General features: G+C 50.6%; 2 protein-coding genes across 10 annotated transcripts; both read right to left on the bottom strand.

Annotated features, from left to right (window-relative positions):
* Positions 1-1563: 1563 nt before the first annotated feature.
* HDHD3 (haloacid dehalogenase like hydrolase domain containing 3) lies at positions 1564-10562 on the bottom strand. 3 transcript variants are annotated; one of them, XM_012461882.2, is made up of 2 exons: positions 10491-10562; positions 1564-2672 (listed from the first exon to the last, which is right to left on the bottom strand). In XM_012461882.2, the coding sequence occupies exon 2, from the start codon at positions 2498-2500 to the stop codon at positions 1745-1747; it is 756 nt and encodes a 251-aa protein (XP_012317305.2). In that variant the 5' UTR covers positions 2501-2672; positions 10491-10562; the 3' UTR covers positions 1564-1744. The 3 variants fall into 3 exon arrangements, with proteins under 3 accessions (XP_012317305.2, XP_012317306.2, XP_012317304.2); XM_012461883.2 differs by lacking the exon at positions 10491-10562 and adding an exon at positions 4683-4715; XM_012461881.2 differs by lacking the exon at positions 10491-10562 and adding an exon at positions 4541-4587.
* On the bottom strand, positions 8538-26239 carry ALAD (aminolevulinate dehydratase). 7 transcript variants are annotated; one of them, XR_010343464.1, is made up of 14 exons: positions 20240-20563; positions 18983-19166; positions 17678-17728; positions 17090-17186; positions 16413-16548; positions 16207-16290; positions 16018-16106; positions 15340-15395; positions 15165-15252; positions 15003-15089; positions 14560-14689; positions 13441-13573; positions 10491-13011; positions 8538-9479 (listed from the first exon to the last, which is right to left on the bottom strand). XR_010343464.1 is itself a non-coding variant. In XM_012461877.3 (12 exons), exons 1-12 carry the CDS (start codon positions 20280-20282, stop codon positions 13512-13514), a joined length of 1107 nt encoding a protein of 368 aa, XP_012317300.1. In that variant the 5' UTR covers positions 20283-20563; the 3' UTR covers positions 13417-13511. The 7 variants fall into 7 exon arrangements, 1 of the variants encoding a protein (XP_012317300.1); XR_010343468.1 differs by lacking the exon at positions 20240-20563 and adding an exon at positions 26156-26239 and having other exon boundaries at positions 8538-13011; positions 17678-17894; XR_010343467.1 differs by lacking the exon at positions 20240-20563 and adding an exon at positions 26156-26223 and having other exon boundaries at positions 8538-13011.
* Between the last annotated feature and the right edge of the window lie 938 nt (positions 26240-27177).

Genomic DNA, 27177 nt, shown 5'->3' with positions numbered 1-27177 from the left:
CCACATAGTATGAAGGGGAGAATTTAAACAAGGAACCCCATGACAGTCATGAGAAGAAATCCTGTTGACTTATGCCTGCTTTGTGTTAGGTAATGTGCTGTTACTTACATGCACATATAACCCTCAAAGCTACCTCGTTGAAGGCCCCCCATGCCATGTCTCCCCCAATCCACCAACTCAGCTTCTCACAGCAGCCTTCATTCAAGTTCATGGGCCTGCTGCAGGAATGCCCTCCTCATTCGTCTGCTCATCTAAAGCCATCCCCCAATGCCACTCCTCATCATCCACTCCAGAGCCCTCCCTGGCTGCTGGCACCAGAACACACTGCCAGGTGTGTGTGTGTTTTTAACATGTGGCATCTCCTGGCAATGGGCAAGGCACAGAGATGTCCAGCAAATACCAAGTAGAAAGCTGTGTGGGAAGGTAGGGAGGCAGGAAGAGATTTCTTTTTTTTTAGAGACAGGGTTTCACTCTGTTGCCCAGGCTGGAGTCCAATGGCATGATCATAGCTCACGTAGCTAAACTCCTGGGCTCAAGCGATCTTCCTACCTCAGCCTTCTGAGTGGCTGCGATTAAAGGTGTGTGCCAGTACACCAGGCTAGTTTTCAAATTTTTTGTAGAGATGGGGTTTCACCATGTTTCCCAGGCTGGTCTTAAACTCCTGGGCTCAAGTGATACTCCTGCCTCAGCCTCCTAAAGTGAGAAAAGAAATTGAAAACCCAACCTACTTCTTCAACCTCCAATTGTTCCCCCCTCCCCCCAAACCTATTCCCTATACTCCAGTCCTTGTTCCCAGTACTTTCCTACCTCCACGCTAGTCTCTGTGACTGGGGTGCCCTTCAAGGTTGACATTCTTTAGGACACCTCCCCTATTCGCCCAGGATCTCTACTGTACCATGTCTCACGACAAGGATCCCCATTTACCTGCAACCTAGCGGTCACACCAATGGGCTTTGGAGTCAGATGTGCCTAAATTGGAATCCTGGCTTCTTTGCATGCTAGCTGTGACCTCATGCAGGCTGCTTAACCCCTGCATTTCAGTTTCCTCATTTGTAAAGCTGTGGAGGGGGTCAAACCACCTAGATCCAATGAGGTAGCTTTGGGGGTTATACGTGCATATAAGTAACTTATCACATTACCTAACACAGGGCAGGCATAAGCCAACAGGATTTCTTCTCATGACTGTCGTGGGGTTCCTTGTTTAAATTCACCCCTTCATACTACATGGTGCTAATGGACAGTGTCTCTATGGACAGCTTAGCATCCTGCTTTTCAAACTAAGCGCTGACCCCAGGCTTCCAGAGGGAGGGTGTTTCAGAAGCTGAAAGAGAGGCCTTAGGACCTCTGCTTCTACTCCAGCAGTTTTTTCAGGGTTTTTAGTTTTGCATAATGGGGTTTCAGATCTCCCATGACAAAAGGCCCCTGCTGCTAAAACCAAGTTTGAAAGTGCCTTGTTTTGAAGCTAGTTGGACCCTCTATGTGTCCTGTTGGATGTGAAGAGGGCTCCTAGTGGAAAAGGGACACAGGTGTGAATGAGAATAAGGGAAGGCAGAAGCTAGGAGCTGATTCGTGGGGCAAGGCTGAGAGCCCAGCACTCAAACTGCTTTATTATCAGAATAGGTGATGAAGGCTGCAGGGAGACAGGGAAAGTCCAGAGCTTCGGAGAAAGAAGGGGCTCCCTGTCTGCAGGGTTTGTTTAGGATTTTCTCCATTGCCTAGGGCCCAGCCACTTCCCTCACCAGCCTCAAAGCCCTGGGGTTGAGGCCCCTAGGCGGTCAAGGGCAGGCAGGAGATGGGCCAGAGAGGGGAGGATGTGTTCTTTAGGTACAGAATCCCTGACCATGGGGTCCAGTGCCTGTTGGCCAACCACCAGGAAGCTGTGCAGGCCCACAGCCCGAGGCCCCTGGTAATCACAGAGGTAATTATCCCCAACATGGGCGGTCACTGCTGGTTCCATATGAGCAAGGCGCAAGGCCTCCTGGAAAATGCGAGGGTCTGGCTTGGGCCAGCCAGCATCCTCAGAGGTCAGCACAAAGTCAAAGTATTCACGCAGGCCAAGACCTGCCAGGATGCCCTCTAGCCGTCGGTCAAAGTTGGAGACCACTGCCAACCTCAGACCCCGTGTACGGCAGCCCCTCAGGGTGTCCTCAGCCCCATCCAGCACCTGCCAGGTGCAGGGGCTGCTGAAGTCTTCATACAGCTGTTCAGCGATGGGTGCCACAGCCTGAGCATCCCGGACACCCGCCAGGTGGAAGGTCTGCAGGACCACGTCCAGCCACCACTGACGGGAGGTGAGGCCATGGCTCAGGCCGTAGTTGGGGAAGCTGCGGCTATGAGCCTTGTACGCCTGCCTGAAGCCCTGTTCCAGGACTGAGGGTTCCACCTCCAGTCCGTGAGCCCGGCCCTTGGCAGCATACTCCTCCCCTACGGGGTGGCGGAGCCTGAGCAGCGTGTCCTTCACATCCCACGTCAGCAGTCGTATCTGCAGCCGGTGTGCCATAGGGGGCCAAGTCCACCCCAGTTCTGCCTCAGGTCCCACGGTGGGTCCCAGGGAAGCAGAGCTGGATAAGACCACCTCTCCACAACTTAACAATCACCTCTTTCCAGGCCTTGCGGGTCGGATTTGCTGGCTAACAAGAAGCACTTGGGAAATGTCTTCACAGCACAAGGTCCTAGAATAAAAAACAGGTAAGGTGGAAGCTCAGGCCACGACATCAGAGAGACTGGGTTCAAATTCTCGTGCTGCCAATGGTGTGACCCTAGGAAAGTCACTCTGAATCCACAACAAATTTCTGAGCACCTTTTGAGCTAGCTGCTAGCATATAGGACAGATTTCCAGCCCTTATGGCATTTACAGGCACTGAAGAACAGATATTAGGCAGAGAACTACACAAACACTTAAATACAATGAAGTTAATATATACCATAAGGATATAAATCCAGGGACTGCATCTAGTCTATGTAGTCAGGGAATGTCATAAGCAAGTGAATTTTCTTTTTCTTTATTTTCAGACAGGGTCTCTGTCTCCCAGGTTGGAGTGCCTGGCTCCATCTCCCAGGCTCAGTCAATCCTCCCGCTTCAGCCTCCCTAGTAGGTGGGGCTACAGGCATGTGCCACCACGCCCAGCTAATTTTTGAATTTTTTGTAGAGACTTGGCAGGGGGAGGGTCTCACTATGTTGCCCAGGCTGCTCTCCAACCCCTGGACTCAAGTGATCCTCCAACCTTGGCCACCCAAAGTACTGGGATTATAGTTGTGAGCCACCACTCCTGGCCCTGCAAGTGAAGTTTCAATGGAGATCAGAAGAATGAATGTGCAAGAAGCAGAAGTAGTTGAGTGCTCCTTTCAGTGGAAATAGCAAGTGCAAAGGCCCTGAGGCAGGGCAAGGAGTCTGGTGCTTTGGGTAGACAGAGGCCAGCTCAGGCAGGACCTTGTATGTCAGGACACAATTATTATGGTTGCTATTATCATTATTAGCGATGTCAAAGACAGAAGGGGCCTTGCAGGCCAACTGAACAATATCCTGGCCACTGGGCAGAGAAGACTGAGCCAGAGAGGAGCAAGTACTTGCCTAAGGCCACAGTGAGTCAATGGCATAGCCAGGACCAGAACCCAAACTTCAGACCCTCTGGCCAGTTCTTTTACTGTACCATGAGATATATTTGGATTTTAAAAAATTGGTGGCCGGGCGTGGTGGCTCACGCTTGTAATCCAAGCACTTTGGAGGCCAAGGCGGGCAGATCACCTGAGGTCGGGAGTTCAAGACCAGCCTGACCAACATGGTGAAACCCCATCTTTAAAAAAAAAAAAAATTGGTGAACCTGTACAGCACAGGAGAAAAGACAGGACAGAGCAGGCTGTCTGTCTCTAGCCCTCTCTGAACCCCAATTTTCCATCTTTACTGGAGGTAATGACACTGGCCTAGGAGGAGAGCTGATGAGAGATAACTGACTCAAAGCACAAGAAACAAATGACTCAGCCTGCTGTCCAGAGGCTGGTGCAGCTTCTTTCCCCAGACAGCTGATCCCAGATAAGGCTGTCCCCTTGAAACCCCAGGGGCCAGAGTTCAAAGTTCAGTCAAGTTGTTATTTAGTGAGGGGCGTCGCTGGGAGGAAGCTTGTCCAGGAAATGAATTAAGGAGACTCATCCAAAGACCCTCTCATTTTGCAGGTGGGCAGACAGAGACCTGGTGAGGCGCAGTAATTTACCCCCAAATCAAACAAGGGGTCACAGTAGCACAGCTAAGACTAGAGCAGAGGGCTCTGGCTCCAGACTCACGGCTTTTTCGATTTCTGGAAGCGCGGCTTGGGGGCTCTGGGCTGCAGGACCGAACTGCTCAGCCTTCCTCACCTCCAGGGCTCGGGAAATGCGAAGTCCAGGAGCCCGGGCCTCACGCAGAACCTCTACAGCTGCCGTCGGCAGCGTGAGCTGGGGCGGGGGTTTCTAGGGACCTTGCCCGTGGCCGACCCCTTCTCAGGGTCCCCTTCTTAGCTGTAGCGTGCCCACGGATCGGCGCCGGTTCCCGGGGCCCAGAACCCACCTGAGTCGCAGGGAAGCCAGCAGAGAGCACAGCCTCACGGCCCGCCAGCTCCGGCGGAGGTACGTAGGCGGCGGGGCGGGGCTAGCGCGGGCCGCCTCACTCCCATCCCGCCCCGCCCCTGTCCCCGCCCTTGTCCCCTCACCTTCGCCCTCTCTCCGTCCCTCGTCGCCCTCGTTATCCCCTCTCCCTCCTTCGTTGCACTGTGCACCTCTGTCACCCGCCTTCACTGCGCGGTTTCGTTACCCAGCACCCTTTCGGTTCCCCGGTCCGCACCCTTCTGCTCCCCAGCCCCCGTTACCAGCACCCTCTCCGCCCTGTCTGCGCACCCCCTGCCCGCCACACGGCCCCTTCCCCACACCGCCCCTCTCTTTTCTCCCCATTTCCCACCCTGGCGGTTCTTTGCCTCCTTCGAATCGGGACACCCCGAGAGGTACCCCAGTTGGTATTGGAGGGCATTGCTTTTATTTGGACACTTGTTTAATCCAAGGCAGTTTGGGGAGGGTAGAGTCCTCTGCAGTAACCTGCTTTTTTTTTTTTTGAGACAGAGTCTCGCTCTGCGGCCCAGGCTGGAGTGCAGTGGCGCGATTTCGGCTCGCTGCAACTCCTGCCTCCCTGGTTCAAGCGATTCTCATGTCTCAGCCTCCTGAGCAGCTGGGACTACAGGCGTGTGCTACCATAACCAGCTAATTTTTGTATTTTTTGTAGAGACGGGTCTTCACCATGTTGGACAGGCTGGCTTGGAACTCCTGATCTCAAGCGATCCGCCCACTTCGGCCTCCAAAGTGCTGGGATTACAGGCCTGAGCCACGGGACCAGCCTATTCTTTTTGTTTTAAAAAGCCCTGTGGTGACAGCCTGGAATCCTAACTACTAGATCACCAGGGAGCTTTCTGATTCTTTTGAAGAAAAGACTTTCTGTTTTTGTTTTGCAAAAGTAATGCATGCAGATCACTTGGGATCAGGAGGTGAATCACCTAAGGTTAGGAGTTCGAGACCAGCTTTTCAACATAGTAAAACCTCATCTGTACTAAAAATACAAAATTAGCCAGATGTGGTGGTGCATGCCTGTAATCCCAGCTACCTGGGAGGCTAAGGCAAGAGAATCGCTTGAACTGGGGAGGTGGAGGTTGCAGTGAGCCGAGATCAGGCCACTGCACTCCAGCCTGGGCAACAGGAGCGAAACTCCATCTTAAAAAAAAAAAAAAGTAATGCATGTGAATTTCAAAATACTTAAAAAATAGAAACATGTTCAGGGCTTGGGCATAGTGGCTCATGCCTGAAATCCTAGCACTTTGAAAGGCTAAGGTGGAAGGATCACTTGAGCTCAGGGGTTTGAGACTAGCCTGTCTCATTAAAAAATAATAATAGGCCAGGTGTGGTGGCTCATGCCTGTAATTCCAGCACTTTGGGAGGCTGAGACGGATGAATCACCCGAGGTCAGGAGTTCTAGACCAGCCTGACCAACATGGCAAAACCGCATCTCTACTAAAAATACAAAAGTTAGCTGGGCATGGTGGCAGGTGCCTGTAATCCCAACTACTCAGGAGGCAGAGGCATAAGAATCGCTTGAACCCCGTGAGGCAGAGGTTGCAGTGAGCCAACATCGTACTACTGCACTCCAGCCTGGGTGACAAAGCAAGACTCTGTCTCAAAAAATAATAATAATAAAAATGCAAAATACAAACATGTACAAAGTAAAAAGCCACGACCTGCAACCTTATTCATTCACCAGCTAGCATCTGTGGGCTCTGCGTCCCCTGTCCTTCTTTGAGGATTCAGTGGGAAACACGGTGGTTCCTGCCTGCATTGGACATGGGAGGGGTAGACGACCATCTTGTAGATGAACAAGGTAATATCAGAGAGAAATGGAAGCAGTAAAACAGAATCATTTTATGAACAGTGACAGGGAATCTCTTTGGTTGAGGTGGTCAGGGGAGGAACAAAGGTCTGAATGGTGAGGAGACTGTCAGGTTAAGATCAAGGAACAAGTTCTCCAGGTGAAAAGCTGGCAAGGAGGAGGTGGGGCCCCAGCTTGCTTACAGAGCAAGGGTAGTAGCCTTGGGGCAGGGAGAGAAGGGTTTCCCCACCCCATCTCAATCCCCAAGGATTGCTGAGGTGACAGTTTTGGTTATGCTATGAGACAGTTTTCTAGGAGCACACAAACATATGTCCCATTTTCTTCCTTTATTTTTCCTTCCTTTTTTCCCCCTCCCTTCCTCCCTCCCACTCTGCCTTCTTCCCTCCCTTCCTTCCTTTCCTCCCTCCCTCCTTCCCTCCTTCCCTCTCAGTTTCTTTCTTTCATTCTTTCATTTTTGAGACAGAGTTTCGCTCTTGTTGCCCAGGCTGGAATACAATGGCGCAATCTCGGCTCATTGCAACTTCCGCCTCCAGGGTTTAAGTGATTCTCCTGCCTCAGCCTTGAGAGTAGCTGCGATTACAGGCACCCACCACCACGTCCAGCTAGTTTTGTATTTTTAGTAGAGATGGGTTTTCACCATGTTGGCCAGGCTGGTTTCGAACTCCTGACCTCAGGTGATCCGCCTGTCTCAGCCTCCCAAAGTGCTAGTATTACACGCTTGAGCCACCGTGCCCGACCCCCTTTTTTTTTTTTTTGAGTCAGAGTCTTACTCCTGCACCCAGGCTGAAATGCAGTGGTGCAATCTCGCTCACTGCAACCTCCACCTTCCAAGTTCAAGTGATTCTCCTGTCTCAGCCTCCCGAGTAGCTGGGATTACAGGTGTGTGCCACTGTGCCTGGCTAATTTTTTGTATTTTTAGTAGAGATGAGGTTTCGCCATGTAGCCAGGCTGGTCTAGAACGCCTGACCTCAAATGACCCACCCAAAGTGCTGGCATTATAAGAATGAGCCAATGCGCCTGGCCTGATTTTCTTCCTTTCAACTCTTAAAAAACAAAACTTTCTCTTGTGTTCAACTTGGTCTGTTCACTGGGTTCACGCCTGGGAAGAAACACAAAGTACAGAGTCACAGACTTTGGCCCTGCAAGAGAGAGCCCAACTCACTTGGGGACTCACTTGAAAAACTGGTTTTGTGTTGTAAGCATGAAGCAGAAGTGGGGGTGGGAAGGGTGATTGGGACACCAGAGGTCCAAACGCATTTCACAGAATCCAAGAATGTCTGATATTGTCCACTTTTCAGGGTCACCTAAAACCTAACTCCTTAGGTTCTGGTCCCAGCTCTGCCACCTCTCTGTCTGTGAGCTCTCCATTCAATTATTTTTCTCTCTGGGCCTCAGTCTCCCAATATGCAAAATGTGAATTTTCACAAAGTGAACATATCTATGCAACCAGCACCAGGCCAAGAAAAAGAACAATTTCCAGAACCCTACACAGCCTGTCCACTGCAGTCACTTACCACCCAAAAGGGTAACTATCTAGACTTCTAATTGAATAGTTTTACTTGTTTTTGAACTGTATGTAAACAGAATAATAGAGCCTGCACTCTTTTATACCTTGCGTCTTTTGCTCAAAATTGTATTTGATACATCTATATTGCTATGTGTAGTTGTAGTTAATCCATTCTCACACCTGTAATATTCCATTATACTGTTGAAGAACATTTGGCTTATCTCCAATTTTGTTTATTACACTTTTTAAATTTTTCGAGACAGAGTCTCACTCTGTTGCCCAGGTTGGAATGCAGTGGCACCATCTCAGCTCACTGCAACCTCTGCCTCCTGGGGGTCAAGCGATTCTCTGCCTGTCTCCCAAGTAGCTGGGATTACAGGCGTGTGCCACCACACCTGGCTGAATTTTTTTTGTGTTGTTTTTAGTAGAGATGGAGTTTCACCATGTTGGCTAGGCTGGTCTCGAACTCCTGACCTTGTGATCCACCCGCCTCGGCCTCCCAAAGTTCTGGGATTACAGGCACGAACCACCGCACCCAGACAGTATTAGGCACTTTTATGGATGTATTGTGGTACCTCATGTGGTTTTAACTTGAATTTCTCCACTAATGAAGATAACATCTCTTCATATATGTATTGGTCAAGTTTTCATTTTTTATTTACATAGCCACACACGAATATATCCTTGTTACATATAATACATGAATAGAAATCATACATATAAAGGTAAAGTCCCTCTAAAACGAATTCCTTCACTAGTTTTATTTTCAATTGAAAAAAATTTTGTTTTGTAGAAATGGGGTCTTGCTATGTTGCCCAGGCTGGTCTTGAACTCCTGGCCTCAAGCAATCCTGCCACCTTGGCCTCCTACAGTGCTGGGATTACAGGTGTGAGCCACTATCTCCATCTCCTTCCCAAGTTTTGAGCACTGGGTTTGGAGTTGAGACCTGAATTCCAGCCTTCATCTGCCACTGACTAGCTTGCTGTCTAATTTCAGACAAGTCTCCTCTCTGGGTCTGCCTCCCCATCTATAAAATCAGGGTGTTTAACTAGATATCATTATTTTGGCTTTTGTTATATCCACTGAACTGGAATCCTGATTAATACAGAGTGACTGAAGAATGACTTTTTTTTTTTTTTTTTTTTTTTGAGACAGTCTGTCTCTGTTGCCCAGGATGGAGAGTGCAGTGGCGTGATCTTGGCTCACTGCAACCTCTGCCTCCCAGGTTCAAGAGATTATCCTGCCTCAGCCTCCCAACTAGATAGTTTCTAAGGATCTTTTTTCTTTAACGTTCTGGCCACTGTTTCTGTGATCCCAAGAACCTCCATTAGGTAGAAATGGCCATTTGCCCCATTATCCGTTCTCTCCATCTTCCTTAGTGACTGAATTCCTGAATTTTAGTTAAGCATATATATGGCTTTCCCACTGACTATCTCCAGCCTCCCTTACAACTGGGTATGACCATTTGACTAATTTGAGACAACAGTGTGTAGACAGAAATGTGTGCAACTTTCGGGTCATGACATTATAAAGGAGGGCTGTGTTCTCCACTTGATCTTCTCCTCTTCCTGCTGGCTGAAAAAGAGGACCTGATGATGCGAACTGGCCCAGCCATTTGTTTTTTTTTTGTTTTGTGAGATAGGGTCTCACTCTGTTGCCCATGCTGGAGTGCAGGGGTGCAATCACAACTCACTGCATCCTTGGCCTCCTGGGCTCCCTCCTGCCTCAGCCTCCTGAGTAGCTGGGACTACAGGAATGTGCCACCACGCCCAGCTAATTTTTGTATTTTTTGTAAAGATGGTTTCCCCATGTTGCCTAGGCTAGTCTCAAACTCCTGGACTAGAGTGATTCACCCGTCTCAGCCTCCCAAAGTGTTGGGATTACAGGTGTGAGCCACTGTGCCCAGCACCAGCCATCTTTGTTCATGAGATGGAGGCCAAGATGTGCTGATGATGACAGAACAAGGCAAAAGTTGAGACCCCTCACAACATACTGCTGACATATCAGCCCTAGATTGCTTAGACAGAAGTAAATTTTCATCTCAAGCTATCATTATTTTGGCTTTTGCTATATCCACTGAACCAGAATCCTGATTAATACAGACTGACTAGAGAATGACTTTTTTTGTTTTGTTTTTTGACAGAGTCTGACTCTGTTGCCCAGTGCAGTGGTGTGATCTTGGCTCACTGCAACCTCCACCTCCCAGGTTCAAGTGATTCTCCTGCCTCAGTCTCCCAAGTAGCTGGGACTACAGGTGTCTGCCATCACGCCCGGCTAATTTTTTGTAATTTTAGTAGAGATGGGTTTTTGCCATGTTGGCCAGGCTGGTCTTAAACTCCTGACCTCAAGTGATCCACCCACCTTGGCCTCCCAAAGTGCTGGGATTACAGGTGTGAGCCACTGTGCCTGGCTCCAAGAATGACTTTAGATCGGATATTGGGTCAGTTTTCTCAGAGGAAGGGACACTTTGAGCTGAGATCTTAACAAGAGACATCCATATAGATTTAGGGGAAAAGCATTCCAGGCCAACGAGACCACTTGTGCAAAAGCTCAGTCCTCGACAGCATTCTGTGTAATGAGGCCTACCTGGTCAGTCGTGGCGCCCCCATCTCCCATCCCACTGTTTACAGTGACTGAGCCAAGAGTGGACCATGTGACCGGAAGAGGAGATTTGGTATGTGAGTGATGGGACAGAAAGCATCTTCCTCTGGGATTACAAATCTTAGACTATTTAAGCCTAGAGTTATTGAGGATTGTGTTGCTGGCAAGTGGCAAAAACCCACCTGAGTGTAAAGCTAACCTGGGGCAAACACAGACGAGAGCTAGAAAGGGACAGAGTCCTCCATGAGAGTCTTTGACCCTGGGTCCAATCTCACCTGTCCTTATCACAATCCAGTTATGAAAACCAATCATGGCCGGGTATAGTGGCTCTTGCCTGTAATCTCAGCACTTTTAGAGGCTAAGGTGGTAGATCACGAGGTCAGGAGTTCAAGAACAGCCTGGCCAAGATGGTGAAATGCGTCTCTACTAAAAATACAAAAATAATTAGCTGGGTGTGGTGGTGGGCACCTGTAATCCCAGCTATTCGGGAGGCTGAGGCCGAGAACTGCTTGAACCTGGGAGGCAGAGGTTGCAGTGAGCTGAGATCATGCCATTGCACTCAGCCTAGGCGACAGAGCAAGACTCTGACTCAAAAACAAAAACAAAAAAGAAAACGAGTCATGTCCTTCTTCGCTACTGAACTGGATCTCCATCACTTGCAACCAAGAAGTTGCCTGGTCTCCTTGGTCTCCCCCTGTTACTGGAGGTAACTGCAGATGGTCCCCGAACTATGATCATTCAACTCACAATTTTTGACTTTACATTTACAACTTTATTAGCATATAGATTTTTGTGTTGGTAGTTTTGCCCTATGTAGGCTAATGTAAGTGTTCTGAGCATGTTTAAGGAATGCTAGACTAAGCTATGATGTTTGGTAGGTTAGGTATATTAAATGCATTTTTTACTTATGATCATATTTTCAACTTATGGTGGGTTTATCAGGATGTAAACCCATCACATAAGTGGAGGGGTATCTGTATAACATTGTTAGACCCATAAATTTGCTGCTGATTATTGGGAGGTGGTATGGCACAGTGGTTAGGGGCAGAGGCCTTAGAGTTGGACTATGGGTTCAAATCCCAGCTTGGCTGTTTCCCGTGTGGTTCTAACCCAGTTCTGCCACAAACTTGTTAAGTGGCCTTAAGTGAGTCACATAAGCTCTCTAGATGTAGCTTCCTCATTGCAAAATGTCTCAAGCTCAGTTTAGTATTCTCCCTCCACCTTGACTCTGCTTGTTCCTCCATCCAGCCTTCCCCGTCTCAGTAAATGGCGCATCAGCCACCCAGAAGTTCAAGCCAGACTCATCCCTCAGATCTAATCTACCTTCTAAACACATCCACAATCCGTTCCCCTTTCTCCATCCCCACCGTCACCCCTCCAGTTCATGCCGTCAAGACTTTTCATCTGCAGTTTGCCATAGAGATGTTCAAATACTTCTACAAACTGCAAATTTAATTGAGTAATTCTGAAAAGGTGAATGTGGCCCTTGACCCCTGCATAGTTTGGTCCCGGTCTGTCTCTCTCCACTCAGTTCGGGCCATGCTCTCAGTGCTCTAGAAAGGCTAGCCTTGCGTTCCTCCAGCCAAGAGTCGCAGGGACTTTGCACAACTCTTCCCTCTCCCCAGAATGCTCTTCCCCAATTATGTCTTAGCTTGATGGCTCACCCTTCAAGTCTAGGCTCAAATGTCAGCCCTTCAGGGAAGTATTTTCTGATCCTTCAAAGCAGGTCAGAGCCTGGTGACCTCCTTCACAGCACCTGTCACCACATCACTGGTGCATATCTGCCTCCTTCCCACCCACTGTTTCTTTTTTTTTTTTGAGATGGAGTCTCGCTCTGTTGCCCAGGCTAGAGTGCAATGGTGTGGTCTCAGCTCAATACAGTCTCCACCTCTCAGGTTCAAGCAATTCTCCTGTCTCAGCCTCCTGAGTAGCTGGGACTATAGGCACCCACCAGCACACCCAGCTAACTTTTGTATTTTCAGTAGAGATGGGGTTTCACCATATTGGCCATACTGGTCTCAAACTCCTGACCTTGTGATCTGCCCACCTCCGCCTCCCAAAGTGCTGGGATTATAGGCATGAGCCACCGCGCCTGGCCCCAACCACTGTTTCAAGAGAGGCCCCTTCTCTGTTGTTCTCTGTCTCAGACCCCTTCTTTCCTTCAAAGCACTTATCACAACGTGTAACTGCTTTATTTCTTTGTTTTCTTCTTAGCTGTCTCCCCTATTCTCTTTGTATAATTTCTGTGAAGAGACAAGCTGAGATCTGTCCTGCTGTATTCCCAGGACCCAGCCCTGAACCTAGGAGCAGAGCAGAGAGTCTCAAAAAGTATCTCTTGAATAAAAAGTGTTTCTGGTGGTAGCATCTCCAGCAGTCAAGAACTTCCTCTTTGCCTCTAAGTTTTGATCCTCAGGCAATATTTCTGCTGCTAATGAGTAATTCTTCTCTGGGTTTATGGTTCAGAGTAGAACAGGAGACCTCAGGCAGCCTGGCAACCGGCTCTGGCCTGTGTGGGAAATGCCTTCCAGTGGAATTACAGCACATTTCAACTCTAACCCAGGGATATCAATCTAGGCCTCAGTTCCACACCCAGCTCTGCTGCCAGAAGCTTTCCAAGGCTTCTCAGGCCCCAAGATGCCACTGTTCTCCTCTTCCCCTAATGCTCCAAGACCCTCTCCCAGCCAGGCCCCACCAAGCTTGTGCCCCAACTCCAGGTTGCTTTCAAGCTGAAGCTACACCAGAGGAAAGTGCTGAGAGTGAGCTAAGGTCAGCTCAGGGCTGATCCAGGGGAGGGGCAGGGAAGCTTGGGAAAGCCCATAGGATGCAGCTGCGAGTTATGAGTTAGCATGCCGGCAAAACCACCCAGGGCTGCTGGGCCCACCAGCATGTAAGCAGGAAGAGGGCACGAGGGCACAGTTCTAAAAGCAGCATTTACTTTGGTTTTCACTTCTCTGCGTTCCCGGGAACTTTTTAAAGTTCTTGTTCTCGGGTCTGGCACTCTCCCCATCATTCCTCCTTCAGCCACTGCAGCAGGTGGGGTGTGTAGTAGGTGATGATGATGTCAGCACCTGTGTTGGGAGAGATGCAGAAAGTTCTGCCTGAATTGCAGAGCTCTGCTACTCAGGGCCTCAGTCTTCCCTCCTATTCACAGGCAGACGTCACGCCTTCTGCGATGGGAGGGCCAGGTGGGGAAGAAGGCTACCATGAAGAGACACAGCCTGTGGGCACACCACATTAAGATGGAGCCCGGTAGCTGGGCGTGGTGGCTCACGCCTGTAAACCCAGCACTTTGGGAGGCCGAGGTGGGTGGATCACAAGGTCAGGAGTTTGAGATTAGCCTGGCCAATATGGTGAAACCCAGTCTCTACTAAAAATACAAAAAATTAGCCGGGTGTGGTCGTGGACGCCTGTAATCCCAGCTACTTGGGAGGCTGAGGCAGGAGAATCACTTGAACTCAGGAGGCTGAAGGGGCAGTGAGCTGAGATCGTGCCACTGCATTCCAACCTGGGTGACAGAGCAAGACTCTGTCTCAAAAAAAAAAAAAAAAAAAAAAAAAAGAAAGAAAGATGAAGCCTGGCTTTGGGCAGCTCTATTTCTTGGGCAAGTCATTTTTAATTTTGGAACCTCAGTTTGCCAAAGTATAAAATGCACCGTGAAGGGAATAGGTAAGATGTAAGTTCTCTTCCTGTGCTGATGTGCAATCTAACAAAACAAGCCCCCTTTATGGAGTGGTATTACCTCATTGAATCCTCAGGACAACCGTGCACCAGGTATCTTATCCCTGGTTATCCAGTTACGGATGAGGACACTGAGGTTCGGAGAAGTGGCTTGCCCACGTTCTCACAAACAAAAATTAACGGAGGGCTCTGCTTTCTTCACCGTGCCATGTTCTATGCTGCAGTTCCGTATCTCTTCCTCAATTTGTGTCTGTTTAGATCACTAGCAATTCCCAGCATAAGACTCCAAGCTCTCAGGACTTCTTTCCCCGATCTAGGCAGAGTGCTTACAGTCCCTGAGGCGCAGGTCAAAACACCCCCCCCCACGCCTGCTTACCTGCTCTGCGGAAGGCAGTCATGGCCTCCAGTACAGCAGCCTTGAGATCAAATGCCCCGGCCTGGGCTCCGTGCCACAGCATGGCAAACTCTCCAGAAACGTGGTACACGGCGAGAGGGAGGTGGGGGTGCTGCAGAGAAGCAGACAGGCTGAAATGGAGGTGGATGTGGCTCTGGGAGTGTCCCTTCCCCCTGCTCAGTCTGTGACCATCTGAGCCCCGTGCCCTGGGTTACTGCGGCTGGCAGCGTGGCCCACTCTTGAACAGTTAGAGCTGGGCTGTCTGAGGCTCCTGCAGGCCCTGGCACACAAGGCAATGGTGGTTCCTGGGCAGGGATGGGGGAGTCCTGCTCAAGGGCAGACTGCTTCCAACTCTAAGATTCCAGAGTCTGTGGAAAACTCTGTCCCATCCCCATGATCCCCCTTTACCTCGGGTCTGTGCTCACCTTGTCCTTTACCTCCCGCACGATGTCCAGGTAGGGCATTCCTGGCTTCACCATGAGCATGTCAGCTCCTTCCCGTACATCCCGGTCCTAAGGGATGAGGGTATAGTATGGGCAAGTGCCTGGGAGGGGGCTGAGGGTGGCGCTCAAGCCCTAGTCACTCACCACAGCTCGGAGGGCCAGGCCTCGTGCTCCAGGGGGCAGCTGGTAGCAGCGGCGGTCCCCAAAAGCTGGGCTTGACTGAGCCGCATCCCTGCAAAGCAGAGTCATCAGGATGGGCTCCAGCTTTGGGCCATAGGGCCAGGGATTTAACAGCAGGCCTCTGCCCACCCCTGCTCACCGGAAAGGGCCATAGAAACAGGAAGCAAACTTGGCACTGTAGCTCATCACTGATACCTATGGGGAGATAATGGGGGTCTTGGCTCAGTCGGTCCTTACCAGGTGTCCCAGGGTGATGTGGCAGGGACAGAAAGGCCCTAGGCTGGGAAGGAGAGTGTCTGTTCTGGTCCTGTTGGAGCACTGGGATTGATTTCCCCGTCAGAAACCCAGAGGTTGACACGGTTCCTCAAAGCCTCATTCAGCACTGTCTTTACCTCTGTGATTCTTTTTTACTTTCAAGATAGAAAGAAAAAAGTTCACCCTGCTCTGTCACCCAGGATGAACTGCAGTGGCGTGATCTCAGCTCACTGCAACCTCCACCTCCTGGGTTCAAGTGATTCTCCTGTCTCAGCCTCCCGAGTAGCTGGGATTACAGGCGCCCGCCACCACGCCCAGCTAATTTTTGTGTTTTTAGTAGAGATGGCATTTCACCATGTTGGCAAGGCTGGTCTTGAACTCCTGACCAGGCCCTCTTATTAAACTCAAGTGATCCACCTGCTCTGGCCTCCCAAAGTACTGGGATTACAGGTGTGAGCCACCATGCCCAGCAGTTCTGTGATTCTTAGCACACATCGGGGCTGGGCTGGTGCAGACTCTCTCCTCCCGGCCCCAAGCCGCTCCCTGCACTCCCCATCCTTACCCTGTTGCCAAATCCGTGTGCCAGTAGGGCCTCCTTGATGGCTTCCACTCGTCCATCCATCATGTCCGACGGGGCTACCACCTGACATCCTGCAGGGCAGAGGGGGGCCTTCAGAACTCTGGGACCCTCGCAGCCTCTCTGCCACCTCCCTGACCCAGAGGTGCCCATCCCTGCTGGTGGTTCACTCACCTGCCTTCGCATATGCCAGTGCCACCTCAGCCAGCCGCTGTCGGCTTTCCTCGGCCCGGAATGCTCCATTTTCACTCAGGAGCCCTGCAGGACAGATGGCTGTGTTTTGGGGAGCACCTTGGACCCTGGCCTGTCCCCACCCTGGTGAGAAGTGGGCAGTGGGAATGTGGGTGGCAGCAGGGCTGGTTGGGAGGAAGGGAGCTCACCACAGTGACCATGGGAGGTGTAGGGACACAGGCAGACATCACAGGCCACCAGGAGGTTGGGGAAGGTCTTCCTCAAAAGATGGATTGCCTCAATAGCTGGGGACTCCTCGGAGTCAGCTGCGGAACCCCGCTCGTCCTAGGGGCAGGGGAGGGACAAAGCAGTGTATCTGTTACATGTAGCTTCAGAAGGCAGGACAGCAGCCATCACAGAGCACAGCCCTGGCCCTCTCTTTCCTTTATTGTCACAGCCCCTGGATAAGAAAGCTCATGTCCCTTCACCTGTGGCCCCAGGGCCAGCACAAGGTTGGGGCGAGGATGCAGTCAGTGTGGACCCTCAGCCCACCCTCGCCCAATCTCCCTTTTTCTGGTTTTTTTTGGAGACAGGGTCTTGCCCAGGCTGGAGTGCACTGGCACGATCTTGGCTCACTACAGCCTTGACTTTCTGAGTTCAAGCGATCCTCCCACCTCTCCGCCTCCCGAGTAGCTGGGACTACAGGTGCACACCACCACACCCAGCTAACTTTTGTATTTTTTTGTAGAGATGGGGTTTTGCCATGTTGCCCAGGCTGGTCTCAAAATTCTGGGCTCAAGTGATCCACCCGCCTTGGCCTCCCAAAGTGCTGGAATTATGCGCGTGAGCACAATCTTCCTTCTTAACCTTTCCTTCGATTCTTCACCTTGGGAACTCTGCTGGGGACACCGAAGATCAGGACACAGCGTAGGCCCTCTTCCACCAAGGGCCTCATCATCTCTTCTAGCCGGTTCACACCATACCTGCATGGGCGTGGGTAGTGGGGCTGAAGGAAGGCAGGTCCCAGGCAAAGGTCCTCTGGACCTCCCACACTGTGCCTCTGTTAGGAGCCAAGCTACATTGGCACCAGGAGGGCTCAAGCCCCCAGGACAGGAAGGGGCAGGGATGCACCCACTAAATAGGAGGGAAGACTGAGGCCCTGAGTAGCAGAGCTCTGCAATTCAGCCGTGGCAGGTTCCTCCGAGGCCCTCTTATTAAACTCCCATCTGCAGTTCAGCTCCCTTCTGCAACAGCCTCTGCCGCAACACCTCTGGTGATGGGTAGCTCATGACTTTATGGGGCTGCCTCTTCCACTGCAGAACAGCTCTGGCCCTGAGAAAACCCTTCCCTCTACTGAGCTGATGTCTGCCTGTTCGCATCTTCTATCTCCTGGGTCCGCTTCTGCCTCCCGGCACTTCCATCTGTGGAATCTCTCCCTCCACCACCCTCTTGCCCCCACCTCCACATCTCCTACCTGGCCACTCCTGGGAGGCTGGCGATAGGCTGTACATCATCAGGAACATCCCTGCAAGAGCGGGGGTGGGATATGGATTGGTGGCTGTGGGAAGGGCCAGTGGTGAGGGGGTGCCTGAGAGGGATGGTTGGGAAGCGAGGAAGAAATATGGGCGTGGAGATGGTGGGAGGAGGGTGGGATCCAGTTTCTGGCTTCCCTGCCTGGCCAAGCCCAGGGCCTGAAATAATAATAGGAACAACAAGAGTAACAGTGACAACAGTAGCAGCTGGACTAAAAGAACAGCAGTTACAGGAAGGAATTAGTGGTTAACAACTTGGACTCTGAAGTCAGCAGGTCCTTGCTTCCTATCCAGGTCTACTGCCTGGGTGACCGTGGCCAAGTTCTATCATCTCTTTGAGCCTTAGGCCTTCACCTGTATCATGAGTGGTTAATTCATTCACTCAACAAATATTTGTTGAGTACTTCTATATGCCAAGTACTGTTCTAGGTCCTGATGATACAACAGTGAACAAAATAGACAAACATCCCTACCCGCATGGAGCTGATGTCCTGGAGGATATCTACTGCTTCTTCATACAAATGCTCTCAGAATTGAATGACAAAATGTGTGTAGGTGCTTAGAATAGTACCTGGTACATAGTAAGTACTCAGTAAATGTCTGCATTATTATTGTTGTTATTATTATTTTGAGACAGAGTTTCACTCTTGTTGCCCAGGCTGGAGTACAATGTCTCAATCTCAGCTCACCACAACCTCTGCCTCCCGGATTCAAGTGATTCTTCTGCCTCAGCCTCCCAAGTAGCTGGGATTACAGGCATGCTCCATCACACCTGGCTAATTTTGTATTTTTAGTAGAGATGGGGTTTTCCATGTTGGTCAGGCTGGTCTTGAACTCCCGACCTCAGGTGATCCACCCACCTTGGCCTCCCAAAGTGCTGGGATTACAGGCATGAGCCACCGCACCCGGCCGTTATTATTAACAATAACGATTGCCATCCCTTACAGGTACATAGCACTTTACAACCTACAGAGCACCTTTTCAGATTCTGTCTTATTGCAAGAGCTCAGGATGGCAGGCAAGGGTTATTCTTCTAATTTTCCAAATGGAATGACTGAGTTCTTTCGAAGTTTGTTTTGTTCCTGAGATTCCTGTTCTTAATCCAAGTTGGCAACTTCCAATACCTTGAATTTCAAGCTGACAGCTCACTTTGCCACCCCCAGCAATACTGATGCCCGCTCCAGTCAACACTCCCTCCCCAACCCCAACCAGCAGAGCAGAGGCCTGGCCCATTCTTGGAGACTCACGTGACAAAGATGGGGTAGATGAGGTTGGAGGCATTGAGGGTGGTGGTGGCTGTCTGCCAGGCCCGAAGCAGTGGGTGGAAGTAGCCACTGTGCAGAATGGACTGGGGCTGCATGGCGTGGGCCAGTGGGCACAGGGGCATCGGTTGGAACCAAAGGCTCCTGGGGTGTTGGCTGCAGGCTCTGTCTGTGGGGGGTGATGGGTGGCACATGAGACATGGTCCCTGTCCTCAGCAGATGGTCACATTTGGAAGATAGTTCTTCCAGATTCCTGCCTCCCCTTTCTCTAGCCCAGTGCTGCTCACAGCATGGTTCACCAATCCCTGCTGGCCAAAAAGTTAAGTAGAGAAATGAAAGTAAGTCTTTAGAAACTTTCATGGGCCAGGCACAGTGGCCCACGCCTGTAATCCCAGCACTTTGGGAGGCTGAGGTGGCAGGATTGCTTGAGCCCAGGAGTTTGAGGCCGGCCTGGGCAATGTGGTGAGACCCTATATCTACAAAAAGTTTAAAAAGTAGCCAGTGTGGTGGTGCACACCTGTAGCCCCAGCTACTCAGGAGGCTAAAGCAAAAGGATGGCCTGAGCCCGGGAGCTCAAGGCTGCAGTAAGCTGTGACTGCACCACTGCACTCCAGCCTGGGTGACAGACGGAGACCCGTCTCTAAAAAGTAATAATTTTATTTTATTTCATTTTATCAAAGAATCAATAGATTGGAAAGAAAAAGAAAAAAAAAAAGAACGAATCCTTTCCTATGCATAGTTTGAGAAGCACTGATCTAGCCAACATTTAAACTTTGTTTATTCCACAAAAAATGCCCATGTTTGTGGCAGAACTTTTAGAAAAGTACAGATAAGCAAAAAGAGAAAAATCCCCTGCAATTCTATCTTAGAGAAGAGTACTGTTGGCCGGGCACGGTGCTCATGCCCATAATCCCAGCACTTTGGGAGGCTGAGGTGGGCAGATCACTTGAGGTAAGGAATTAGAGACCAGCCTGGCCAACATGGTGAAACACCATCTCTACTGAAAATACAGAAGAAAATTAGCTGGGCGTGGGGGTGCACGCCTGTAATCCCAACTACTGGGGAGGCCGAGGCAGTACCTGTTAGGTACAATGCATGCCAATAGGATAAAATAGTACCATTCATGTCAGATAGACAGACACACACACACATACTCTATAGAGTGCCACCAAACCTTCTTTTCTAGCCCAAGGAGTTTCCTGGGCTCCATGAGCACAAGCTATACCTTCCTGCTTTGCTCACCTTGTCCCTTTACCCGAAAGGCTGTGCTCTCCCCACACCACATCTACAGGGTTCTCCTCTCTTCCACTGAGGCTTTCTTGCCCAGATTGCACTCTCTCTTATATAAGTGATTTGTGGACCTGTCTTATCTCGTGCCAGTAGACAGGGCTTCTGCAGGGCAAGGTCCAGAGTTGCTTCATTTTTGCCTCCCCCACAGTGCTCTGTCACCAGCTGACCTTGGCACACAGTAAATCTTTAATTATGTGAAATACAAAAATAGGCCTTAAATGGCAAATAAGTGGACACAAGACAGAAGGAAGCTGGGGCATTAACATTGTTAATGCCTGTTAACAATGTTAATGTGTTAGTGCCATGCCTGGCACTTTCACAGGTGATTTCTCATCCAGTGGGCACTACAGTACTGGGAGGCAGGGCTGACTGAGTGCATAGAGCCTGACCAAAAGTGAGCCATGGCTGCAATGGGAGTGAAGAGGTCAGAGAGGCTTATTAGAAGAAGACAGGGGCTGAGTGTGGTGGCTCACGCCTGTAATCCCAGCACTTTGGGAGGCCGAGGTGGGTGGATCACTTGAGGTCAGGAGTTCGAGACCAGCCTGGCCAACCTGGTGAAACCCTGTCTCTACTAAAAATACAAACATTAGGCCAGGTACAGTGGCTCACGCCTGTAATTCTAACACTTTGGGAGGCCAAGGTGGGTGGATCACTTGAAGTCAGGAGTTTGAGACCAGCCTGACCAACATGGTGAAACCCCATTTCTACTAAAAATACAAAAAAAAATTAGCTGGGTGTGGTGGCACATGCCTGTAATCCTAGCTACTTGGGAGGCTGAGGCAGGAGAATTGCTTGAACCTGGGAGGCAGAGGTTGCAATGAGCCGAGATAGCACCATTACACTCCAGCCTGGGCAACAAGATTGAAACTCCATCTCACAATAAATAAATAAATAGATATAAAAATAAAAATAGGCTGGGTGTGGTGGCTCACACCTGTAATCCCAGCACTTAGGGAGGCCAAGGTGAGTAGATTACCTGAGGTTGGGAGTTTGAGACCTGCCTGACCAACATGGAGAAACTCCATCTCTGCTAAAAATACAAAATAAGCTGGGCATGGTGGCACCTGTCTGTAATCCCAGCTACTCGGGAAGCTGAGGCAGGAGAAGCGCTGGAAGTGGGGAAGCGGAAGTTGCTGTGAGGTGAGATCACACCATTGCACTCCGGCCTGGGCAACAAGAGTGAAACTCCATCTCTCTCTCTCTCACACACACACACAAAGAAAAGAAATAAAAATAAAAATACAACTATTAGCTGGGTGTGGTGGTGTGTGCCTGTAGTCAGGGTTTCTCTGGAGGCTGAGGCAGGAGAATCGCTTGAACCCAGGAGCTGGAGGTTGCACTCCAGTCTGGGCGACAGTGAGACTCCACCTCAAAAAAAAAAAAAAAAAAAAAAAAAAGCAGGTGGTTGAACTTGGTTTTGCAGGATGAGCGGGTTCAGCCTGGCAGAGGGAAGGGAGCCAACATTTCCTTAGGAAGGGAAGAAAGGGGCAAAGGTGGGGAAGGAGGATGGCTGTGGGCTGTTGTGAGGAGCTGAGCAGGCAACTGAGGCACGTGTGTATGGAGGGGATGGATGAGAGGGGGCCAGGCTGAGGCTGTGAGAAGATTGCTGAGCAGTAGTGGGTGGGGGAGTGGCCTTGTTGATGCCTGGCTTTAGGAAGATCAATCCTGCAGGCTGAGCAGAGCAGATGGGAAAGCAGAGGAGTGCAGAGGCTGTGGAGGCTGAGGGCAGAGAAGGAAAGGGCGTTTTGAGGCAGCCAAGAGACAGTGTCTCAGGGCGGATGCTCTAGGCCTGCCTGCCTGACCTGGAGGGAGGCAGAGACAGGGACAGGGCAGGAGAGGGTGGTGGGGAGCTGGGCTTGGAGAGGAGGTGGAGAGCTCTGTTTTAGACACCTCCTTTTGGAGGTGCCTGGGAGAAATATCCCATAGCCAAGGAGATATTGGGTGGGGGAAAAGAGCCACAAAAATGGGGGCTGGCAGGCTTCAGTCCAACTGCTCTTTGTATGAATAGGACCTCAAGGCCCAGAGAGGGGCAAGGACTTACCCAAAGCCACACAATGAGTAAGAGGACTAACTCCCAGGTGAACTGGGAGATCCTTTAGTAGGCTGGAGTCAAGTCAGATATTGAAGCCAGGTCTAATCTCTTTGATTCTTGCTTCCCAGAAAACCATCTTTGTAACAGGCTTCTGGCTTCTGGAATTCAAAGCTGCATTCCCATGGCCTTGACTGCTCCTCTTGCTTATCAGAAACAGTGGGGCAGGGCTGCCTAGGAGCCTGGCTGCTTTTCTCCCCATAGTCTCTTAGGCCCCTTTCACTGCCCCCAGCCATCTCAGGGGCCTGTTTTATCCAGTCTTCCTCCTTGCCAGGGTGGGATTATCACAAGTCACAGTCGGGCCAACCCTGCTGCCACACCCCTGGGTGGGCCAGCCTCATCACCTGACACAGGGGCAGGCCAGACCTCCCCAATCATGTCTCAACACCCAAACAGGCAAAATCATTCAGTAGATAGAGGTCCTGGCTACCCATTTGGTACTTGATTTTGCTCTCATGTCTGCCAGGAGTTTTTCTTTTTTTGTAGGGGGGTGGAGTTTTGTTCTTGTTGCCCAGGCTGGAGTGCAATGGTGCGGTCTCAGCTCACCGTAACCTCTGCCTCCCGGGTTCAAGCGATTCTCCTGCCTCAGCCTCCTGAGTAGCTGGATTACAGGCATGTACCACCATGCCCAGCTAATTTTTTGTGTGTTTTTAGTAGAGACAGGGTTTTTCCATGTTGGTCGGGCTGGTCTCAAACTCCTGACTTCAAGTGAGCAGCCTGTCTCGGCCTCCCAAAGTGCTGGGATTACGGGCGTGAGCCACCACACCTTGCTGAGATAATATTTTTGAATATTGAGAGAATTACCAAAATGTAACCCAGCTGCCCAAGACCACATAACTATTTAGTGACTAAGCTAGAATTTAAATTCATTCTAGACTCCAAATGCTGGGTTTTATACGCTGTATTGCATAATACTGGTAAACACCTGATTCAGTAGGCTTCTTTCTGCCCATACTGTTTCTGCTTTGGGTGCTGGAGAGACAGAAGGTACAAAAGAAAAACATACTAAGTGCATTCATTCTGGGCTGGGCACAGCACTAGGTACTTTATAGCAGCATTTCATTTCATTGCAAGAATTGTCCTAACTTTTAGTGATAAGGAAACAGAGGCTCTGAGCGGTTCAGTGACTTGCTTAATGCCATTAGAGTCTAGTCAGTTCAGGGCCAGACTTGCCAAGTTGAAGACAGGTCTAATCTCTCTGATTCACTTCCCATAAAACAACCTCCATTGTTTGCTGGCTTCTGGAATCCAAAGCTGCATTCCACTGGCCTCAACTCCCCATTGCCTTTAGGAGGCTGAGGGAACAACTGCCTCCTGCTTAGCAGAAACACTGGGGCAGGCTGCCTATGAGCCCGGGACCGGGGCAGGGTTAAAGGGAGCAGTCTCACTACAGCAGTTCCACTTGGATCTGTTTTTGAATTCTAAGATTCAGAGAGAGATTTGATTTGAGAAACGGGTGTCAGTGCTGAAAATATTAAAAACTTGAAAATTGCCAATCCTGTTCAATCTCTTACATTTTAATGTGGAAAATGGGGTATAGAGAGGCGACAGGATTTGTTTGAGATCACACAGTGAGTGACATACAGAGCTAGAAACTGACCCTGGCAGCTCCTGGCTTCTAGCTCAGTGCCCTGATACCTATGCCATAGAGTCATTCCATTGTAGGAGGTGCTTAATAAGTGTCTGTGGAGTGGGAAAACACCCCCTGAATCGCATAGCTGGCAGAGCCAAATCCAGAATGGGTTACTTTGCAAAAAGGTCCTTAGAGTTTGGGAGATTTTCACAGACTGGGAGGGTACTAGTCCCATATCGAGGGAGCTTGCAAACCACAACTTAAATCCCTATGACATCACCATACTGAAGACAGGCGCAAGCTACCAGGAGGTCTGGCACCTCTGCCCACACACATTGAACAGGTTAGCTTTGCTGGGACGCAGAGTATAGGGCAGAGCAGAAAGAACCATGTTTCAGGGTCAGACAGCCCCAGGTTTGGTCTATGCTCTGCTGTGTAATTTTGGGCAAAGTCATTGACCTTTCAGTGTACATTTCATAATCTACAAAATAGGCATGATATCTCTAACTTGCAAGGGTGTAGGGAAGATTAGAGATAGGGATGAGGCAGGTGTCTGGTACCAAAGAGCTGCACAGTAAACACGTAGCTAATTGTATTACTATTAGGAGTAGGGCTGGGCTGGAACGAGATGTCCTGGCACAGCTCTGTGCCTTCTGCACCTCACCCAGATGGGAAGATGCGATCAAACCCTTGTGGGGTACAGGGTTTTCCAAGATTTCTGAAGTGGAGTCCCTGCCTTCCAGCAGGTTATGTGGTGGAGGAAAAAGAAAATCACCACCCAGCTGCCAGAGTAGAGGGGTGGACCAGGTGCTGTGAGAGGGACTGTGTCTCTGGAAGTCAAGGATGGTTTCATAGAAGAGGGGACAGTGAAGGATAAGAAGTGTTTCAGATTTAATGTGAAAGTATCTCCTCCCATGGAAGGCAACATCCCCAAACTGAGAGTAACTGAAGTTGGGCCCTGAGTGCTGCCACCAGGAGGGGCTGAGAAAGAGCTTCATGCCCCACTCCTGTCCCATGTCGTACTGTGTTGGAAGATTCCAGAGACTGTGGTCTTGGCACAAAGGGTTAGGACCTGCTGCCAGCCCTGGCAGGCTCTGCCACTGGCCGGGGAGGAGGCAGTCAGGAGAGCCAGCTAGGTAGAAGGTGGCCAGAATTGAGAAATCCAAAGCCCACAAAGGCCCAGGAGAGCACCTGTCAGTTCTGAAAAGGGACAGAGTGTTCATACAGCCAACCCACATTTCTTGAATATCTAATCTGGGCCTGCCAAAGTGCTAGACACAGGGATTAAAGAGAAGAATGAGACCCCAGCCTTGTCCTGGGGCTTTGAAGAGCCTGATCTCCTCTGGGGTTAGCCATTTGGTCGTAGAAAGAGAAGCTGCCATTCCCAGAATCCTATATCTTGGCCAAGAGGCTTCTTAAAGTTTGCTGATTGTATCACTGAAACAAGAGTGAAACTGGGCTCAGAGAAGGGAAGATACAGGCCTAGGGTCACGCAGTGGGTCAGCGGCAGATCTAGGGCAAGGTATCCAGCAGCCCAGTCCTCAGTGCCCACAATGACACCTCCATACTTTAAGGACAGATATCAAATCTGCTTCCCAGCAGGTTGGGCTTGTGCAAAGCTCCGGGTGAACTGTGACTCTGGACCTTGCTGCTGTTGGTAGCAGGATGGTTAAGTGTGTGGGCTCTGGAGTCTGATAGATGTGGGTACAAATTCTAGTTCTATAGCTTGCTAGTTGTGTGACCTCAATTTCTTCATTTAGTAAATGGGGACTTGAACTGATCGAAATGGGTTGTTGTAAGAAATGAATGGGCCCGTGTTGTATGAAAGGAGTGAAGGTTAGAATGAACGGGCCAAGGCACGCAAGGCTTAGTACAAAGCAGCTGTTACTGTTTTCACCTCCCTACTCCCCTAACTACCACCCGCACCTCGGGCTCTGCATCGATAGTCTGCCCCGGCGGTATCTGAGGGTGAACTCCAGAGAAGAGGTGCGGAGCCCCGAACCCGGACCCTCAACCCCAGCTGGAGCGGGACAATCAAGCCCAAACAAACGCTTCACGAGACTCTGTCAGCACGGCTGCACCCCCAGGGCTTCAGGCGCGCTGCACAATCTGGGGACGCCGGACTCTTGATGCCACAGTCCCCGCCTCGCCCTGGAGCCGCCCTCCAAGCCCGCTATCTCCCCGCGTCCAGCCCCAGCTCACCTACCTCCCTAAGGGCTCCAGGCAGCTGCTCCCACCACCGCTGTCTCCGGCTCTGGCCTTCCGGGTCCCACGTCGGGGCCGGGGAGCTCACCCGGAAGCAGCTCCCCCACGGCCCGCCCCCACCACCGTGCAGGCCACGCCCCCCGAAGGCCCGCTTCACGGGCGCTCCTCCGCTCCAGCCGCGGCCCAGTCCACACGCGCCAAGGTCTGGCCAATCGGGTGAGCCGAGGGCCTGGCGGGCCCGCCCTTCCCCGCTCCAGGGGCCCGCGCTTGTGCTCGGAACCTCAGGAGGGAGCCCAGGTGGGACCGCAGGAACGGCGTGGGAGGGTCCCTGGACGTGAGCCGGACTCGGAGGCGGTTACAACCCGAGGTTCATTTCACAGCATTCCTCTTCCCAGCCTAGGGCAAACTTGGCTCTGGTTAATGGTTTGGTGAAAGAATAATTGGATGTCAAAGCCATTAGAACAGCACCATTATGCCTAACACAATATTAGCTAAGTCCATTTTTGCGGACTAAGCTTTTTAAAGTTGTTGCGTTCAGCGCCAGACTTCTGAGTTTTCAGAGAATATTTGTTCCAGCGTAATTAATTTCTCAGGTACGACAGTGCTATGTATGAGTTGAGAGATGTGATGTGAAAGACATGGGCATTTAGGAAAATTCCAAGTCTGATAGGGGCATCAGACCTATGATGGGTACAATGAAAGATCCGACCAAAAGTCTGTAGGGGAGTTGGAGCAGAGTATGTGCGGGGGCAGGAGGGATCTGGTGAGGCTTATGGGGCCTGGGTAAACTAGGAATCGGATGGGTAAAGTAGCGATCAGGGATCATCGTCCTAGTGAAGGAATGCCTTTGACGTGGTTCTTCATTGTTATTGAAAAATTGACTTTGAAATGTAGAGGACACTAGTGGGTTACATTACACTTAATCTCAGATTTTATTTCTCGGCCGGGTGCGGTGGCTTACGCCTGTAATCCCAGCACTTTGAGAAGCAGAGGTGGGCAGATCTCTTGAGGTCAGGAGTTTGA

The sequence above is a fragment of the Aotus nancymaae genome, unplaced genomic scaffold (assembly GCF_030222135.1).
Source record: "Aotus nancymaae isolate 86718 unplaced genomic scaffold, 86718_ANA_hifiasm-v0.15.2.pri h1tg000003l, whole genome shotgun sequence".
Lineage (NCBI taxonomy): Eukaryota > Metazoa > Chordata > Mammalia > Primates > Aotidae > Aotus > Aotus nancymaae.
This window is presented reverse-complemented; position numbering and strand designations above follow the sequence as displayed.

What these genes read in the sequence shown, in the direction of transcription:
- ALAD (XM_012461877.3), bottom strand. Translation starts at nt 20,282, where the DNA reads ATGTGGTGTGGGGAGAGCACAGCCTTTCGGGTAAAGGGACAAG. An exon ending in CTTTCGGGTAAAGGGACAAG is followed by an intron (nt 19,167 to 20,239) that starts GTGAGCAAAGCA and finishes CACCCCCCACAG; the next exon opens with ACAGAGCCTGCAGCCAACAC. An exon ending in CACACGGATTTGGCAACAGG is followed by an intron (nt 15,396 to 16,017) that starts GTAAGGATGGGG and finishes ATCTCCCCATAG; the next exon opens with GTATCAGTGATGAGCTACAG.
- HDHD3 (XM_012461882.2), bottom strand. Translation starts at nt 2,500, where the DNA reads ATGGCACACCGGCTGCAGATACGACTGCTGACGTGGGATGTGAAGGAC.